Genomic DNA, 20,433 nt, shown 5'->3' on the forward strand with positions numbered 1-20,433 from the left:
TTACGGCCAAACAGCTGAATAAATTTCGAATGAAATTGGCATGAATCGAAAGATATTTTTCCAGATATGTGTATGAAAATTAATTTCTTCGAAAATAAAATCCATGAAAATGAGGAATTAATTTTCAATAAGGGAAGAAGAACCAGAAACACAGTAAATTGTTGTTGCATTTTACTTAAACCTCCGCAATTTGTGTGAATGCAAAAGCCAATAATAGCAATGCAAAGCTTTAGTGATGAGAATTCGAGAGGTGACTGGTATGTGCGAGAGAAAAAATATGGTAAAACTGGTTACTATTGGGGTGTGGTGGTGTGGTGGTGTGTTGCATGTGGTCCTACTTGGTGTTCTTTGGCATGAAGGTCAGTCAGTGGCTTAAGCTGCGGCTAGGGACAATGACGTTTGCGGTTTAATATTTTGGCAATGGTTAAATACAACTTTGGCTACGCACTTAATTCAACATTGAAGTAAATATTAACAGAAACAAGCCGAATACTTTCTAAGGTGAATGTTCGTAGGGCGGCTTAATAGCTGCACACACACCTAAATGTTAGCAGTAGTCAAAGTGCACACTATGCAATTAGTGAATGAAATAGTTAGCGGAGAGTTAAAACATGTGAAGAAAAGAGGGTGCAGAATTTTTGCTTCCATTATGTGATGGGTCGCATATGCCTCAAAGTAAAAAATCAATATTGAGGGATTACCCTGCCACTGAACAACCCAAAGCAGCATGTATCACGTTCTGGTAATCTGGGATCTTGAATGGAAAGCAGAGCGAATCTGATATAAAAAGTAAAAAGGCGTTAAGTTCGGCCAGGCCGGTCATTATCCGGTAAAACATGTAAAATAACTTATGCCCGCATAACAGCTTTATCGAAATATGGTCCGATTTGGACCAAATTCGATACGGATATTGAGAGGTCTAATAAGTACTAGTCATTTTTCAATTTTATAGAACAAAATATTGTTCTTTTTGGTAGCCATATCCAAAAATATAGACCGACGTGAACCATATAGGACATGGATGACGAAAACCCTAACATAAGTCACTGTTTGAAATTTCAGCGAAATCGGATTATAAATGTGATTTTTATTGCGCTAAGACTTTAAATCGAGAGATCGGTCTATATGGCAGTTTTATCCAAATCTAGACCCGATCTGAGCCAAATTGAAGAGGGCTGTCGATGGGCCTAACACAACTCACTTTCCCGAATTTCGGCGAATTGGGACAATAAATGCGCCTTTACTTGCCCAAAACCGTAAGTCGAGAGATCGGTCAATATGGCAGCTATATCCAAATCTGAACCGACCATATTGCAGAAAGATGTCGAGGGGCCTAACTTAACTCACTGTCCCAAATTTTGGCAACATCGGACAATAAATGCGCCTTTTAGAGGCTCAACACCTTAAATCGAGAGATCGGTCTATATGGCAGCTATTTCCAAATCTGGACCAATCTGGGCCAAATTAAAGAAGGATGTCGTCTGGCTTAACAAATTTCCGCTTTTATGGGCCAAAGACCCTAAATCGGAGGATCGGTCTATATGGGGGCTATCTCAATATATAGCCCGATATAGCCCATCTTCGAACCTAACCTGCTTATAGACAAAAAAAGAATCTATGCAATATTTCACCTCAATATCTCTATTTTTAAAGACTGTAGCATGATTTCAACAGACAGACGGAAAGACATGGCTAGATCGTCTTAGATTTTTACGCTGATCAAGAATATATATATTTAAAGGGTCGGAAATGGATATTTCGATGTTTTGCAAACGGAATGACAAAATGAATATACCCCCATCCTTCGGTGGAGGGTATAAAATCATAACTCAAGTGCTGGGGGTCATCCTTTTTCCTCAAACCACCTATCATGACAATGAGGATCTTACTAGCAGAGTACGAACCTTATTTTGAAATATGAATCCAACTTTCGGAGAATTTTACCCCTAAAGGCACCAAAGGCCAGATAGCCTTACTATGACAATCTGTGGCTCAAATTCAAGGGACTTGAGAATAGAGTAGGAATTTGACATCGAAATTTCGGACCAACATTATCAAGGGCCTCTTAGCCTGCTCAAACGGACATATTGCCGATTAAAATAAAACTCGGTATAAATGAAAGGCTCTTAGGAGTAGAGTACGAACCTAACATTCAAAGATTTAACAAGTTACTGAGAGTCCGCCTTATACTTAAATGGACATGTAGCCCCATAATAGCAATATGATATTCCAATGAAGCGTATATGGCAGTAGAGTAAAAATTTTTACCATCCACATGTGAAAGCAATAAGCAGTGAGTATTGTAAGCACCTGAAATGGCTACACAAAATCAAGTTTCTAGCGGTCGCCCCTCTTTCAATACCCACATATAAACGGACATTGAAACTTATAATAAAAACAAGTAAAAGCGTGCTAAGTGGCCGGGCCGAATCTTATATACCCTCCACCATGGATCGCATTTGTCGAGTTCTTTTCCCGGCATCTCTTCTTAGGCAAAACAAGTAAAAGCGTGCTAAGTTCGGCCGGGCCGAATCTTATATACCCTCCACCATGGATCGCATTTGTCGAGTTCTTTTCCCGGCATCTCTTCTTAGGCAAAAAAGGATATAAGAAAAGAGTTGCTCTGCTATTAAAACGATATCAAGATATGGTCCGGTTCGGACCACAATTAAATTATATGTTGGAGACCTGTGTAAAATTTCAGCCAATTCGTATAAAATTGCGCCCATTGGGACTCACGAAGTAAAATAGAGAGAACGATTTATATGGGATCTGTATCGGGCTATAGACCGATTCAGACCATAATAAACACGTTTGTTGATGGTCATGAGAGGATCCATCGTACAAAATTTCAGGCATATCGGATAATAATTGCTACCTCTAGGGGTCAAGAAGTCAAGATCCCAGATCGGTTTATATGGCAGCTATATCAGGTTATGAACCGATTTGAACCTTATTTGACACAGTTGTTGAAAGTAAAAATAAAATACGTCATGCAAAATTTCAGCCAAATCGGATAGGAATTGCGCCCTCCAGAAGCTCAAGAAATCAAATCCCCAGATCTGTTTATATGACAGCTATATCAGGTTATGAACCGATTTGAACCATACTTGGCACAGTTGTTGGATATCATAACGAAATACTTCGTGCAAAAATTCATTCAAATCGGATAAGAATTGTGCCCTCTAGAGGGTCAAGAAGTCAAGACCCAAGATCGGTTTATATGGCAGCTATATCAGGTTAAGAACCGATTTGAACCATACTTGGCACAGTTGTTGGATATCATAACAAAACACGTCGTGCAAAATTTCATTTCAATCGGATAAGAATTGCGCACTCTAGAGGATCAAGAAGTCAAGACCCAAGATCGGTTTATATGGCAGCTATATCAGGTTATGAACCGATTTAAACCATACTTGGCACAGTTGTTGGATATCATAGCAAAACACGTCATGCAAAATTTCATTCCAATCGAATAAGAATTGCGCACTCTAGAGGCTCAAGAAGTCAAGACCCAAGATCGGTTTATATGGCAGCTATATCAAAACATGGACCGATATGGCCCATTTACAATACCAACCGACCTACACTAATAAGAAGTATTTGTGCAAAATTTCAAGCGGCTAGCTTTACTCCTTCGAACGTTAGCGTGCTTTCGACAGACAGACGGACGGACGGATGGACGGACGGACGGACGGACGGACGGACAGACGGACGGACATGGCTAGATCGACATAAAATTTCACGACGATCAAGAATATATACACTTTATGGGGTCTCAGACGAATATTTCGAGTAGTTACAAACAGAATGACGAAATTAGTATACCCCCCATCTTATGGTGGAGGGTATAGAAAGGATATAAGAAAAGATTTGCTCTGCTATTAGAGCGATATCAAGATATGGTCCTGTTTGGACCGCAATTAAATTATATGTTGGAGACCTGTGTAAAATGTCAGCCAATTCGAATAAGAATTGCGCCCTTTGTGAGCTCAAAAAGTAAAATAGAGAGACCAATTTATATGGGAGCTGTATCGGGCTATGGACCGATTCAGATCATAATAAACACGTATGTTGATGGTCATGAAAGAATCCGTCGTACAAAATTTCATTCCAATCGGATAAGAATTGCGCCTTCTAGAGGCTCAAGAAGTCAAGACCCAAGATCGGTTTATATGGCAGCTATATAAGGTTATGGACCGATTTGAACCATACTTAGCACAGTTATTGGATATCATAACAAAACACGTCGTGCAAAATTTCATTCCAATCGGATAAGAATTGCGCACTCTAGAGGCTCAAGAAGTCAAGACCCAAGATCGGTTTATATGACAGCTATATCAGGTTATGAACCGATTTGAACCATATTTGGCACAGTTGTTGGATATCATAACAAAATACTACGTGCAAAAATTCATTCAAATCGGATAGGAATTGCGCCCTATCAAGAAGTCAAGACCCAAGATCGATTTATATGACAGCTATATCAGGTTATGGGCCGATTTGAACCATACTTGGCACAGTTGTTGGATATAAGACCGAAACACGTCGTGCAAAATTTCATTCCAATCGGATAAGAATTGCGCCTTCTAGAGGCTCAAGAAGTCAAGACCCAAGATCGGTTTATATGGCAGCTATATCAGGTTATGAACCGATTTAAACCATACTTAGCATAGTTGTTGGATATCACAACAAAACACGTCCTGCAAAGTTTCATCCCAATCGGATAAGAATTGCGCTCTCTAGAGGCTCAAGAAGTCATTACCCAAGATCGGTTTATATGGCAGCTATATCAAAACATAGACCGATATGGCCCATTTACAATACCAACCGACCTACACTAATAAGAAGTATTTGTGCAAAATTTCAAGCGGCTAGCTTTACTCCTTCGGAAGTTAGCGTGCTTTCGACAGACAGACGGACGGACGTGGCTAGATCGACATAAAATGTCGCGACGATCAAGAATATATATACTTTATGGGGTCTCAGACGAATATTTCGAGTAGTTACAAACCCTCCACCCATCTAATGGTGGAGGGTATAAAAAGAAACATTTTGGGAAATATGGGCAAGTTGTGAATGCCAACAATGTGGAGTGTATGTGAAGTCAAGATACAGCCAAGAGACCTAGAAGATTAGAATACAAATATAAGTACATTTTTATTCTGTGTATTGTAAGAGGTACAGCGGAGCGTGCTTGGGTGTGCTAGGAATAATAAACACAATAATTTTGGGAGTTAACGAATTTCTCAATTGGGATATTTTTCACATCAGCGAACTCGATGTTCGGAAATGCATCACATTCGTGCAAGAGCTCCAACTTTTCTGCTCTTTCTTAATTTTTTTTTTGGGCCATTACGCTGGCCCGTAAGTCCATTACGATTAAGTTTGTGTTCTAATTTAAAAAATTTTGTTTATCCTATTTTTTGATACAAGAATTCAATCTAATTCTGTACAATACTAAGTTGAAATCCAGAAGAATGTTTTAATACCCTCAACCATAAGATGGGGGCATACTCACTTCGTCATATCGTTTGTAACACATCGAGATATTGATCTGAGACCCAACAAAGTATATCTGTATATTCTTGATTGTGTTGAAATTCGGAGTCTATAAAGCCATGTCCGTCCGTCTGACTATCGAAGGAATAAAGCAAGTCGCTTGGAATTTTGCAGAACTGCACACAGAAAACAGATTCGTTGCCTCAACCAATTTTTTTTTTTTTTGCCAACCGAATGCTGATGGTTCCACATACTACGAAGGTTCACAAACATTTCGGTAGCGGCAACCTATATTGAGATTGAGGTTATTGCCCTATATATGTTATTGGTACCAAAAATTGTACTGTATGGAAAAATTAAAAGAGCAGACTTTTGACATATTTTTAATTCCTTTTTTGAAGAATCCCAATATGTAAATATGAAAGAAGATGATGGCTTTTCTACAATAAACCGAGAAATATCTAGCTGGGAACAGCAAATTGTTTCTCGCCAACATGAAGAAATAGTTGCATCACGGTCAATAACCAACAACTAAACTATGCAGTCTTATCCAATAAGCTTAGTGAGCTCCTCAGAAATAAGATGTGCGCGAACTGAAATACAGACTTCTAAAACTTTTGCGCAGTATAATTATTAAAGTCCACATGGGACATTTATTTTTGCACTTATAAATACAACCATACTTAACACAGAGAAGAAGCAAATATAATGCTTTTCCGGATGTAAATGATATTCGTTTAAAGTGACTGATTGGTTGCAGTACCAACTAAAACAAAAATTGTAAGGATATGGCTGAAATCGTAGTTGAGCTCCGTTAGGAATTTTTATACCCTCCACCATAAGATGGGGGGTATACTAATTTCGTCATTCTGTTTGTAACTACTCGAAATATTCGTCTGAGACCCCATAAAGTATATATATTCTTGATCGTCGCGACATTTTATGTCGATCTTGCCATGTCCGTCCGTCTGTCCGTCCGTCTGTCCGTCCGTCTGTCCGTCCGTCCGTCTGTCTGTCGAAAGCACGCTAACTTCCGAAGGAGTAAAGCTAGCCGCTTGAAATTTTGCACAAATACTTCTTATTAGTGTAGGTCGGTTGGTATTGTAAATGGGCCATATCGGTCCATGTTTTGATATAGCTGCCATATAAACCGATCTTGGGCCTTGATTTCTTGAGCCTCTAGAGTGCGCAATTCTTATCCGATTGGAATGAAATTTTGCACGACGTGTTTTGTTATGATATCCAACAACTGTGTCAACTATGGTTCAAATCGGTCCATAACCTGATATAGCTGCCATATAAACCGATCTTGGGTCTTGACTTCTTGAGCCTCTAGAGTGCGCAATTCTTATCCGATTGAAATGAAATTTTGCACAACGTGTTTTGTTATGATATCCAACAACTGTGTCAAGTTTGGTTTAAATCGGTCCATAACCTGATATAGCTGCCATATAAACCGATCTTGGATCTTGACTTCTTGAGCCTCTAGAGTGCGCAATTCTTATCCGATTGAAATGAAATTTTGCACGACGTGTTTTGTTATTATATCCAACAACTGTGTCAAATAAGGTTTAAATCGGTTCATAACCTGATATTGCTGCCATATAAACCGATCTTGGGTCTTGACTTCTTGAGCCTCTAGAGGGCGCAATTCTTATCCGATTGGAATGGAATTTTTTGTACGACGTGTTTTGTTATGATACCCAACAACTGTGAAAAGTATGGTTTAAATCGGTCCATAACCTGATATAGCTGCCATATTAACCGATCTTGGGTCTTGACTTCTTGAGCCTCTAGAGGGCACAATTCTTATCCGATTTGAATGAATTTTTGCACGAAGTATTTCGTTATGATTTCCAACAACTGTGCCAAGTATGGTTGAAATCGGTACATAACATGATATAGCTGTCATATAAACAGATCTGGGGATTTGACTTCTTGAGCTACTAGAGGGCGCAATTCCTATCCGATTTGGCTGAAATTTTGCATGACGTATTTTATTTTTACTTTTAACAACTGTGTCAAATAAGGTTCAAATTGGTTCATAACCTGATATAGCTGCCATATAAACCGATCTGGGATCTTGACTTCTTGACCCCTAGAGGTCGCAATTATTTTCCGATATGCCTGAAATTTTGTACGATGGATCCTCTCATGACCATCAACAAACGTTTTTATTATGGTCTGAATCGGTCTATAGCCCGATACAGATCCCATATAAATCGTTCTCTCTATTTTACTTTACCCAATTCTTATACGAATTGGCGGAAATTTTACACAGGTCTCCAACATATAATTTAATTGTGGTCCTAACCTAATAGCAGAGCAACTCTTTTCTTATATCCTTTTTTGCCTAAGAAGAGATGCCGGGAAAATAACTCGACAAATGCGATCCATGGTGGAGGGTATATAAGATTCGGCCCGGCCGAACTTAGCACGCTTTTACTTGTCAAATAATAAGTAGTTGTTACAACAACTAGAGATAAAATAAATTAATTTTTTATGCAGATGATTGGCTCAACCAATAGATTGATTATAAACATCTTTATTTAATGCTTTCAATAGTATCGTAATCAAATTAACTACTGAACTAAGAAAATATATAATATTTGGTGCTGACAATTAAAAATTTTTTACCATTATCATCAATTTATACCTATAATCGAATTCCAATCAACGATTTCTCTGGGTGTACTTCCAATTAATGTTAGTCGGTTGGGATTGTAATTGGGCCAAATCGGTCCATGTTTTCATATAACTGCCTTATAAACCGATCTTGGCTCTTAACTCCTTGAGCCTTTAGACGGCGCAATTCTTATCTGATTTGACTGAAATTTGGTGTGAAGTGTTTTGCTATGGCTTCCAATAACTGCACTAAGTGAGGTCCAAATCGGTTAATAACCTCATATGACTCCCAATATTCTGATTAAGCTTCTTGAGCCTCTAGAGGGCGCAATTCTTGCTGAAATTTTGTACAACAACTTTTTCTATGACCTTCAATACACTTACGTGCTAAATATAGTCTACATCGGTTCATAACCCGACATAGCTCCTATATAAATTTTGTACAATGACTTCCTCTATGGTCTGCAATGTCCAAACTAAGTATGATATGAATCTGTCCATAACCTGATATAGCTCCAATGGCATGACAGTTTTTATCCATTATCCATTGTTTGCTTTGCTAGTGGGCAAAAACTTAAAAATGTTATCCATGGTGGAGGGTATATAAGATTCGGCCAGGCCCGGCTTTTAATTGTTTCTGTTCCTATTCGCCCACCATGGGTCCATCCTATTGTCTCTAATACAAAAGCTGTGTTGTTGTTGTGGTGATGTCGTTGTTTTGAGATTGCGTATATTTGATCTAACAATGGGTTGAATGAATATGTTAAGCTGTACACAAGAGCGCCAAGAATTTTGACCGGCTTTTGTTGCTACTACTTGCGGCTAATGTTGGTTACTTCAAATGAATACTGCTGACATTTGTATTGAAAGCCTTAAGAAAATCAAATATCACTGCAATGTCAGCCACAATAACATCAACAATCATGGTAACAATGACGGCACTAGCGAAGGACATAAAATGTTCTGCAATGTCACAGCCCTTGGGAGGATATTATGAAAGTTCATTTGAATATCACTGCCTGGTTCGTGCATATATGTCGTCTAGCGCTTTGCATATATGAAATAGTTTTTTCTTATGCTAGATACTGCGGAATAAAATGATAATATCTTTAAGCATATATGAGAAGGATGATGCTTAAAGTTAGATTTGCGGCACTCAAAAGTTTTTTTTATGAAGTTATCGCTTTAAAAGTTTTGATTTAAGTTTGTTATATACAGCAGATAGGTTTTAGATGGATAATCGAATAACATCGGACCTAACTATGGTTAATAGCAATAATGGGTTCTTTGAAATATTTTTAAAAGTCGGATTTCAAAACACGATACAGCAAATTATTCAAAATGTTGTAAGCTATCTAAATCTGTATTAGAATAAGCGACTTAGCTGCAGTAGCCACTGTTTCAGTCCAAGCTTCCATGCAAACCGATGTTGTGATTAGTCAGAAGCTTAAATTTTTGGCTGATTTGGCAGATATTTTGTACGTACCGTATACATGTGCCTTTCAAGTGGGGCCCTGTATTCATCTCAAGCAAAATTTTCGGTAGCAAACACATGTTGACAAGAAACTATGCATTCGTGTGGCCAATCTGTCACACTTTTTTGTGATGAAGTACGCATTTATCAAAATTAAGCGTTATTTTGCAGAAACAAAAAACATTGCGAGGCACAAAAACTGATCAAAGCAATAGTTTGCTTTTAGTGAAACCAAAAAAAAAAAAAAAAAAAAAACAAGTAAAAGCGTGCTAAGTTCGGCCGGGCCGAATCTTATATACCCTCCACCATGAATCGCATTTGTCGAGTTCTTTTCCCTGCATCTCTTCTTAGGCAAAAAAGGATATAAGAAAAGAGTTGCTCTGCTATTAAAACGATATCAAGATATGGTCCGGTTCGGACCACAATTAAATTATATGTTGGAGACCTGTGTAAAATTTCAGCCAATTCGTATGAGAATTGCGCCCATTGGGGCTCACGAAATAAAATAGAGAGAACGATTTATATGGGATCCGTATCGGGCTATAGACCGATTCAGACCATAATAAACACGTTTGTTGATAGTCATCAGAGGATCCGTCGTACAAAATTTCAGGCATATCGGATAATAATTGCGACTTCTAGGGGTCAAGAAGTCAAAATCCCAGATCGGTTTATATGGCAGCTATATCAGGTTATGAACCGATTTGAACCTTATTTGACACAGTTGTTGAAAGTAAAAATAAAATACGTCATGCAAAATTTCAGCCAAATCGGATGGGAATTGCGCCCTCTAGAAGCTCAAGAAGTCAAATCCCCAGATCTGTTTATATGACAGCTATATCAGGTTATGGACCGATTTCAACCATACTTGGCAAAGTTGTTGGATATCATAACGAAATACTTGGTGCAAATATTCATTCAAATCGGATAAGAATTGTGCCCTCTAGAGGCTCAAGAAGTCAAGACCCAAGATCGGTTTATATGACAGCTATATCAGGTTAAGAACCGATTTAAACCATACTTGGCACAGTTGTTGGGTATCATAACAAAACACATCGGTTTATATGGCAGCAAAGTTTCATTCCAATCGGATAAGAATTGCGCACTCTAGAGGCTCAAGAAGTCAAGACCCAAGATCGGTTTATATGGCAGCTATATCAAAACATGGACCGATATGGCCCATTTACAATACCAACCGACCTACACTAATAAGAAGTATTTGTGCAAAATTTGAAGCGGCTAGCTTTACTCCTTCGGAAGTTAGCGTGCTTTCGACAGACAGACGGACGGACGGACATGGCTAGATCAAGACAAAATTTCACGACGATCAAGAATATATATACTTTATGGGGTCTCAGACGAATATTTCGGGTAGTTACAAACAGAATGACGAAATTAGTATACCCCCCATCTTATGGTGGAGGGTATAAAAATAAAAACGTGCTGAGTTTGGCCGGGCCGAATCTTATATACCCTCCACCATGGATCGTTTTTTTCAAGTTCTTTGCCCGGTATCTCTTTTTATACCCACCACCGAAGGATGGGGGTATATTAATTTTGTCATTCCGCTTGCAACACATCGAAATACCTATAGGGTTGACCAACAAGTAATTGCGGATTTTTTAAAAGAAAGTAAATGCATTTTTAATAAAACTTAAAATAAACTTTAATCAAATATATAATTGCCATTTTGTTCGATAACCTTTTGCCATCTTCCTGGCAAATTTAGTATTCCACGCTTATAGAAATTCTGGCCTTTATATGCAAAAAACTGAACCAAGTTCGATTTTATAGCCTCATCATTGCCGAAAGTTTTACCATTTAAGGAGTTCTGCAAAGATCGAAATAAATGGTAGTCTGATGGTGCAAGGTCAGGGCTATATGGTGGATGCATCAAAAGTTCCCAGCCAAGCTCACTCAGTTTTTGGCGAGTGACCAAAGATGTGTGCGGTCTAGCGTTGTCCTGGTGGAATATGACACCTTTACGATTGACCAATTCTGGTCGCTTCTCCTTGATGGCTGTATTCAATTTGTCCAATTGTGGACAGTAAACATCCGAATTAATTGTTTGATTCCTTGGAAGCAGCTCAAAATATACCACACCCTTCCAATCCCACCAAACAAACAGCATAACCTTCTTTTGGTGGATATCAGCCTTTGAAGTGGTTTGAGCTGGTTCACCATGCTTGGACCATGATCGTTTTCGACTAACGTTGTTGTAAAACAATCCATTTTTCATCTCCAGTTATGATTCGTTTTAAAAACGGATCGAATTCATTGCGTTTAAGGTGCATATCACAAGCGTTGATTCGGTTTGTTAAATGAATTTCTTTCAATACATGTGGTACCCAAATATTAAGCTTTTTCACCAGCCCAAGACTTTACTTTGTGATAATGAACGGTTGATTTTGTTATATTTTACTTCTCTCCTATCTCACACTCAGTTACATGACGATCCAATTCGATTAATGCTTTAATTTGGTCATCATCAACTTCATTTGGCCGACCTGAAAAATACGCAATTACTTTTTGGGCAACCCAATATTTCCGACTCTATAAAGTATATATATTCTTGATCAGCGTAAAAATCCGTCCGTCTGTCTGTTGAAGGCACGCTACAGTCTTTGAAAATAGAGATATTAAGTTGAAATTTTGCACAGATTCTTTTTTTTTTTGTCCGAAGATGGGCCATATCGGACTATGTCTTGATATAGCCCCCATATAGACCGATCTGTCCGTTTAGGGTCTTAGAACCATAAAAGCCAAATTTATTATACGATTTTGCTGAAATTTGGAACAGTGATATGTAAAGCCCTTCGACATCCTCCTTCAATTTTGACGTACGAGCCTAAATCGGTTCAGATTTGGATAAAGCTGACATATAGACCGATCCGCCGATTTAGGGTCTTATTAAAATAAATATTATCCGATTTTGGTGAAATATGGGACAGTGAGTTGTGTTAAACCACATCCTCCTTCAATTTGGCCCACATCGGTCCAGATTTGAATGTAGCTGTCATATAGACCGATGTCTCGATTTAGGGTTTTGGAACCTTAAAAGACGCATTTATTGTCGGATGTCACCGAATTTTAGAACAGTGAGTTGTGCTAGGCTCCTCGACATCCTTCTGCAATTTGGCCCAGATCGGTCCAGATTTGAATATTGCTGCCATATAGATCGATCTCTCGATTTAAGCTTTTGGGCCCATAAAAGGCGCATTTATTGTCCGATGTCGCCTAACTAAGGGACAGTCAGTTAAATTAAGCCCCTCAACATACTTCTGCAATGTGTCACAGATAGATCAGATCTGCATATAGCTGCCATATAGACCGATGTCTCGATTTAGGGTTTTGGAACCTTAAAAGGCACATTTATTGTCCGATGTCACAGAATTTACGAACAGTGAGTTGTGCTAGGCTCCTTGACAATTATTCTGCAATTTGGCCCAGATCGGTCCATATTTGGATATAGCTGCCATATAGGCCGATCTCTCGATTTAAGGTTTTTGGGCCATAAAAGGCGCATTTATTGACCGATTTCGACGAAAATTGGCGACAGTGAATTGTGTTAAGCTCTTCGACATTTTTCTGAGACTTGGCTCAAATCGGTCCAGATGCCATATAGACCGATATCTCGATTTAAAGTCTTGGCCCCAAAAAAAGCGCATTTATAATCCGATTTCAATGAAATTTGACACAGTGACTTATGTTAGGCTTTTCGACATCCGTGTCGTATATGGTTCAGATCGGTTTATTTTTAAATGTAGCTACTAAAAAGACCAATATTTTGTTATACACAATTGAACAATGATTTGTACTTATTAGTATTTGGTCCGAATCGGGACATATTTCGATATAGCTGCCCGGCCAAACTTAACGCCTTTTTACTAGTTACGTAAACAAATAATAATGGATTAGAATGGCTTGCTATTGCAGCTATATCAACTTATGAACCGATTGGGGTCATACTTGGTATGACTGCTGGAGACCAAAGTGGAAGTCGTTGTGCCAAATCTGAACCGATATTTCCCAGTTACAATCCCAGCTCACTTACACTAATAGGAAACATTCGTGCATAATTTTAAGCAACTAGCTTTATTTCTTTGAATGTTAATGTGCTTACGTGATCAAGAATATAAACACTTCGTTGGATCTCAGATCAATATTTTGATGTGTTAAGTTAAATATTTTGATGTGTTAAAAAGAAATGACGTAATTAGTATATCCCCCATCCTATGGTAAAAGGTATACTAATATCCAAACCGAAAATTTGGCTAAGGGTACGAGGGTTGCTTTTTATATTTTGGGATTGGACAACCATTGTTTTGCAATCTGTCCACAGACAGCACTATCGTAAAACTTCACATTTTTGAGGTGATACGTACTCAGAACATTTTGACGTACGAGCGCTATTACAATAAAAGCTCGCGTAACTTAAAAGATTTATCTCGCCCAAAAAGCGGTAATAAATAAACGTAATAAATACATAAACGGTAATAAAAGTTTGCCATTAGTGGGACCAGCATACATTCAATACTAAAGGGTGATTTTTTTTGAGGTTAGGATTTTCATGCATTAGTATTTGACAGATCACGTGGGATTTCAGACATGGTGTCAAAGAGAAAGATGCTCAGTATGCTTTGACATTTCATCATGAATAGACTTACTAACGAGCAACGCTTGCAAATCATTGAATTTTATTACCAAAATCAGTGTTCGGTCCGAAATGTGTTCAAATTTTGACAAATTTTGTTCAGCGATGAGGCTCATTTCTGGTTGAATGGCTACGTAAATAAGCAAAATTGCCGCATTTGGAGTGAAGAGCAACCAGAAGCCGTTCAAGAACTGCCCATGCATCCCGAAAAATGCACTGTTTGGTGTGGTTTGTACGCTGGTGGAATCATTGGACCGTATTTTTTCAAAGATGCTGTTGGACGCAACGTTACGGTGAATGAACACATTTCGAACCGAACACTGATTTTGGTAATAAAATTCAATGATTTGCAAGCGTTGCTCGTTAGTAATTCTATTCATGATGAAATGTCAAAGCATACTGAGCATCTTTCTCTTTGACACCATGTCTGAAATCCCACGTGATCTGTCAAATACTAATGCATGAAAATCCTAACCTCAAAAAAATCACCCTTTACATGGACATTTGACCGCCAAAACAAATTTTCGTGTTGGATTCCACACAATTTGTCAATCGCTCAAAAAAAGGCTTGTGTCGATTGGTCAAAAGAAATGCCCCAAAAATACGAAACAAGTGCATTTATGAGCAGCCAACGTTTTTCGACACCTGAAGAAGATGTAGATGCGTTCAGAATGCATTTTTGGAGAGACCTAAATCGGAGTGGCAAAAGTGATTCGACTATTGGTTCAAACGCATGCAAAAGTGTATAGATCTTAGTGGGGAATATTTCTAAAAAAACAATAAAGCGATTTTCGATGAAAGCACTGAAAATTTGGTTTGAGGTGCATACCGCCCTTTAGTTAATTTTGTACATTTTTAGTAAAATCCATGGTGGTTGCCAAGATTAGGGCAGGCCGAACTTAGCACATTTTTACTTATTGTTAGTTTGACACCTTTCATTTCGTTTATATGTAATGGTATTAAACAAAGTGCGCCCAGAAGCAATCATTTGAATGAAAGCTAAACCCGTCATTACTCCCACAGTGAGGCGGCGGCGTGACTTATTTACCAAAGTTGTACATTTGTGCAGATATTTTGTCATCTTAGCAGAGGAGCCTTGGCTAAAGATGAGCCTTGGTTTCTTCCTTGTAGTGGATTTGGAGAAACTATAAATGTTTTGGCAATTTTTATCCTAAGTTTAACAAGAATTGTGTTTAATATTTTGTATGTGTTTCATGGTTACTAATATTTTAATATATATATTTTTGTGTCTTCTTATTTTTGCAGGTACTGTTCAAATGTGTAATCTCTTTAATCTGCGAGAAGAAAACAGGTAAATCATAAACTTTTCTTTAAGCTGTGTATGCACCTTGAGCGTAAATAGTTGTGTAGATTATAAGATGGTGACAAATATAGATTTGTAAATTTGCCCGATTTTTAATAATTGTTGGCTAATAAAGTAGATATGCACTGAAATTAAACGTGTTTATTTGTAAATAACTTTGTTTCATATCGCATGAACCGATCAAAACATTAATGTCACCCTATTACTCAAAGAAAATTTCATTTGAGCTGCGCACCTGCATCTGAATCTTTGGGTAACGGTATCGGTAAGGAAAATTTCGCTTAATGCAAATCGCCAGATTTGCATATTGCCCTTTAAAAAGAATATTTACCAGATTCTCGAGTTAAAAGTTATAATAAAAGGCAGCACAATATACACCTTTATATATTGTTATGAATAGGTCTGTATGCGAATTTTCTGGTAATGCTCTGGCGGGAGAGTAAGAACGTAAGTAAAAACGCGCCAAGTTCGGCTGGGCCGAATCTTAGGGACCCACCACCACAGATTCTGCTATAATCTTATAAATAAAAATCAATTTGTGTTTGTATGTTTGTGTGTTCTTTATAGACTCAGAAACGGCTGAACCAATTTTCTTGAAATTTTCACAGATGGTGCATAATGACCCCGTGGTGAAAATAGGATACTACATTTTTTGATATTTGAAGGGAGGGCGGACCCTCCCCCTTATCCTAATTTTCAGAAACGCCATATCTCGGAGATGGGTAGTGCGATTTAAGCGAAATTTTGCGTGCTCTCATATAGTACCCTAAAATTTAAAATTTGGTATCCAAATTTCGGATGGGGTACCTAGGGGGCTGCCCTAACCCTAAAACCTACCAAACATGTATTTAAACCAATCACGACAATATGAGACTCAAATGAATACGAGTTTGATATCCAAATATGGGACCAAGTTTTTAGGGGACCGCCTCTCCCCAAAAACATCCCCCAAATGGGACAAATTTACGACCATAGGAATATGGGGCTCAAATGAAAGGTCTTTGGGAGTAAAGAACGAATTTGATATCAATATTCGGGAAAAGTGTCTATGGGGCCAACCCACCCCCACAACACCACCAAATAGTAAGTATTGGGTTGCCCAAAAAGTAATTGCGGTTTTGTCATATAGTCGGCGTTGACAAAATTTTGCACAGCTTGTGACTCTGTAATTGCATTCTTTCTTCTGTCAGTTATCAGCTGTAACTTTTAGTTTGCTTTAGAAAAAAAGTGTAAAAAAAGTATATTTGATTAAAGTTCATTCGAAGTGCTATTAAAAATGCATTTACTCTCTTTTAAAAAATCCGCATTTACTTTTTGGGCAACCCAATATTTTCTGACTATTGCAATATGAGGCTCAAGTTAGAGGGTTTTTATAGTGGAACACGAATCCGATATATATATTCAAGGCCAACTCACTCAGTGGCCGCCCATCCCACAAAACACCCCCAAACCGGTCATGTCTGCCGACTATGGAAATATGGGGCTCAAATTAAAGGTATGTATGTATGGGAGTTTAGGGACCAACTATCTAGCGGACGTCCCACCACCACAACAACCCCCAAATAGGACGTATTTACCCACCAATACAATTTGGGTCTTAAAGAGCGTGGAACAAAATATTCATAGTTTTTAGGGCCAATACCCCAAACCGGACATATTAGCTGACTTTTGCAAGTATGAGTTTAAATGAGATTAGAAAACGAATTTGATATCCAATTTTGAGGGCAATCAAAAGGGGGTTCAAATAAATGATATATAGTTTGGGGGAATAGAGTACGTCGTTGATATATTTTCCGGGCTTAGTGTTTGGGGGACCACCCCAATCTCCAAAACACCCCTAAATCGGCCATATTTACCCACCCTGTCAATGTGGAGCTTAAATGAAGGGTATTGGGGGTAGAGCGAAAATTGATACCCATTTTCGCAAGAATTAATACTCAAAATACCCCACAAACACCAATTTTTATTTTTTTAGGGACCAATATGGGGCTCAAATAAAGGTATTTGGGAGTAGAATACGAATTTAATATCCAAATGTAGGACCATGTATTTAGGGTATCACCCCTTTCCCAAAACACCCCCAAAGGGAAAAAATTGTTCAATCATGCCAATATGTGGCTCAAATGAAAGATATTTGAGATTAGAAAACGAATTTGATAACCCATTTTGGGGCCATGTGTTTGGGGGACGCCTCATCCTGAAAACTCCTCTTAAGCCAATGGCAATATGGGGTTTAAATAAATGGTAATTGAGAGAAGAGCACGATGCTGATATTTTTTCAGGGCCAAGTATCTGGGGTACCACCTCTCCCCCTAAAATACCCCTTAAATCAGACATCATGAGAATATCGGGCTGAAATGAAGTATTTTAAGAATGGAGTATACCTTACAGCCAAACTTAAATTCGTGGGCCAATAAAGATCTTATGGGATTCAGATAAAGGCACTTATATTGTTAAACTGTTTGTCAAATTGGCATGGTATTTCACTCAAAGATCTTTAATTGTCGAAAATAAATATTCCAAGGAAACTTTTGTTCCATATAAAGTAAAAGAAGGCGCAGCGGAGCGGGCCCGGGTCAGCTAGTTTTATATAAAATAAATTAAATTGAAGGGTATAATTTTACTGATTGTTTTTTTTGACTGTACTTTGCACAGTTGCTGGAAGCCATAACAGAACACTATGTGCTAAACTTTAAGTAAATTGGACAAAATTTGCGGCTCCAGCGGCTAAAGCTGTTAAATCGGGAGATCGGTTTATATGGCAGCTATATCAGGTTAAAGACTGAGTTGGATGGTATTTGACACAATTGTTGGAAGTCATAACACCACACGCAAAATTTCAGCCAAATCAGACAAAAATTGCTATTTGTAAAGGCTCAAGAAGTTAAATCGGGAGATAGGTCTATTTGGGAGCTATACCATGTTATAGAACGATTTCGACCATCATGTATGCCAAGCATGTTGATAGTCATAACAAAACACTACATACTAAATTTTAGCCAAGTTGTATAAAACCTGCGACTTGTAAGTGTTCAAATCGGGCTATTGACCCATCTGAACAGTGGTTGACACAGTTGTTGGAAGTTATAGCAGAACACTATGTGCAAAATTTCAACCAAATCGGACAAAAATTGCGGCTTCTAGGCAATCAAGAAATCAAATCGGTTTATATGGGAGCTATATAAGGTTATAGACTAATTCGGACCGTACTTGGCACAGTTGTTGAAAGTCATAAAGGAACACTATATGCAAAATTTCAGACATATCGGACAAAAAATTTAGCTTGTAAGGGCTCAAGAAGTTAAATCGGGAGATCGGTTTATATGGAGCTAGCAGAATACCACATGCAACATTTCAGCCAAACCGGACAAAAATTGCGACATCCAGGGGATCATGATGTCAAATCGGGAAATCGGTTTATATGGGAGCTATATCTAAATCTGAACCGATATGGGCCATTTGCAAATTATTAATTAAAATTATGCACTTCAACTAAACTTTTTTGATTTTTCCAGTTTTTTGCCTGCTAGGGCGAGATCAATAAATTTTACAAATCTTGTTTGTTTCTCTTTCGAGACGAGCTCAATGATCGGAGTTGCAAATGGAAAAGGAAAGCCAAAGATAGCAACACACACCAACCACTATGGGACGCGTTTCGTCTTTGGTTTGAACCATTGCCGAAACGCGTTCTTAGCTTTCGAAGCCATCAATACAACTTCCAACAGGTGACCAAAAATCATGTGTAGTACGGAAGAAGTGTAATTTGTTACAAATAGAATGTCTGTCATTACACAAAAATACATGCATTGGGAAAAGTACAGCTAATTAGCAGGGTTGTCGAGTTTGGTTAATGTGGTAATTGTATTATAGATGCGTTTTCGTTATTAATACGATTCAAATACAACGTACCAACGCACGGCCCTTGAAGCCATCACACCTCATATGGTTGAAAAGTCTTCTAACCAAAGACGAAACGCGTCCCATAGTGGTTGGTGTGTTGCTATCTTTGGCTTTCCTTTTCCATTTGCTTCTCCGATCATTGAGCTAGCCTCGAAAGAGAAACAAACAAGAATTAAACTCTTTTTGCACAAATTTTTAGCAGAATCCATGTAGGTGGGTTTCCAGGATTCGGCCGAACTTAGCAAGCTTTCACATGTTTTTTCCTCAAAACGTTTGGGGTTGTTTTTTACATAAATTTTCACTTCCTTTTAAGACCGCTAAGTAAAATCCTCTTAAACATGCCAACATACTTGTTCATATTTTCAATGGACGGACATCTTGTTAAACTTTTTTTTTGCTTTCGCAGTAAAGTTGACTAGGCCCCTAAATGTCTGTTTGCACACAAAGAAATTTGCTTTGAGGGAAATTATTTGAATCAGTAATGCTTCGAAACTCAATAATTTTTTTAATGAAAAAAAATCAAAAATGCTTTTTTGGAAAGTTTAAATAATGCAGTGATTAAATTAGCCATTCGGTTTTTAATTCGAACTAAAACCTACATTCTAATCAGATTTTCAATTTTGTCTTAAATGGAATTCAAATTCATCAATGATAATTAAGTGTTGCATGTGTGTTTTAGGACCTGAGTGCATTTAAAACGTCCTTGTGCGGAGCTCTGTGATAAGTTGTACCTTGAGTAAAGAATTCTAATTGGTGTGGGGGGTAAGTGTTTACTTTGAATAAATATTTAAATTTTTGTGGTTGCTTTGAACTAATTGCAAATGCATTGTTGTATTTTTTTAAAGCTGCATTCTATTTTGTATTTCGTTTATGTCCCTCTTGTATTTAGGGTGTTTCTCAAAATGGTTCCCAAAATAGATTAAATTTTACATATATGGCATCCTTTATCTTTTG

At 37.9% G+C, this 20,433-nt stretch overlaps 1 protein-coding gene across 3 annotated transcripts in view; it reads left to right on the forward strand.

Moving 5' to 3' along the window:
- Positions 1-20,433, forward strand: part of LOC131996633 (uncharacterized) — a 529,958-nt gene that overhangs the window by 114,388 nt on the left and 395,137 nt on the right. For 2 of the 3 annotated variants that reach the window (XR_009397902.1, XM_059366170.1), the window contains exon 2: positions 15,522-15,567. The exons of the other annotated variant lie outside the window; for it this stretch is intronic. Coding sequence is in view for 1 of the 2 variants with exons in the window: in XM_059366170.1 (XP_059222153.1) it covers positions 15,522-15,567 (46 nt within the window). In the remaining variant the exon portion in view is untranslated. The remainder of the gene's footprint in view (positions 1-15,521; positions 15,568-20,433) is intronic. 3 annotated transcript variants of the gene reach the window in all.

This window comes from Stomoxys calcitrans, chromosome 4 (assembly GCF_963082655.1).
Source record: "Stomoxys calcitrans chromosome 4, idStoCalc2.1, whole genome shotgun sequence".
Taxonomy (NCBI): Eukaryota; Metazoa; Arthropoda; class Insecta; order Diptera; family Muscidae; genus Stomoxys; species Stomoxys calcitrans.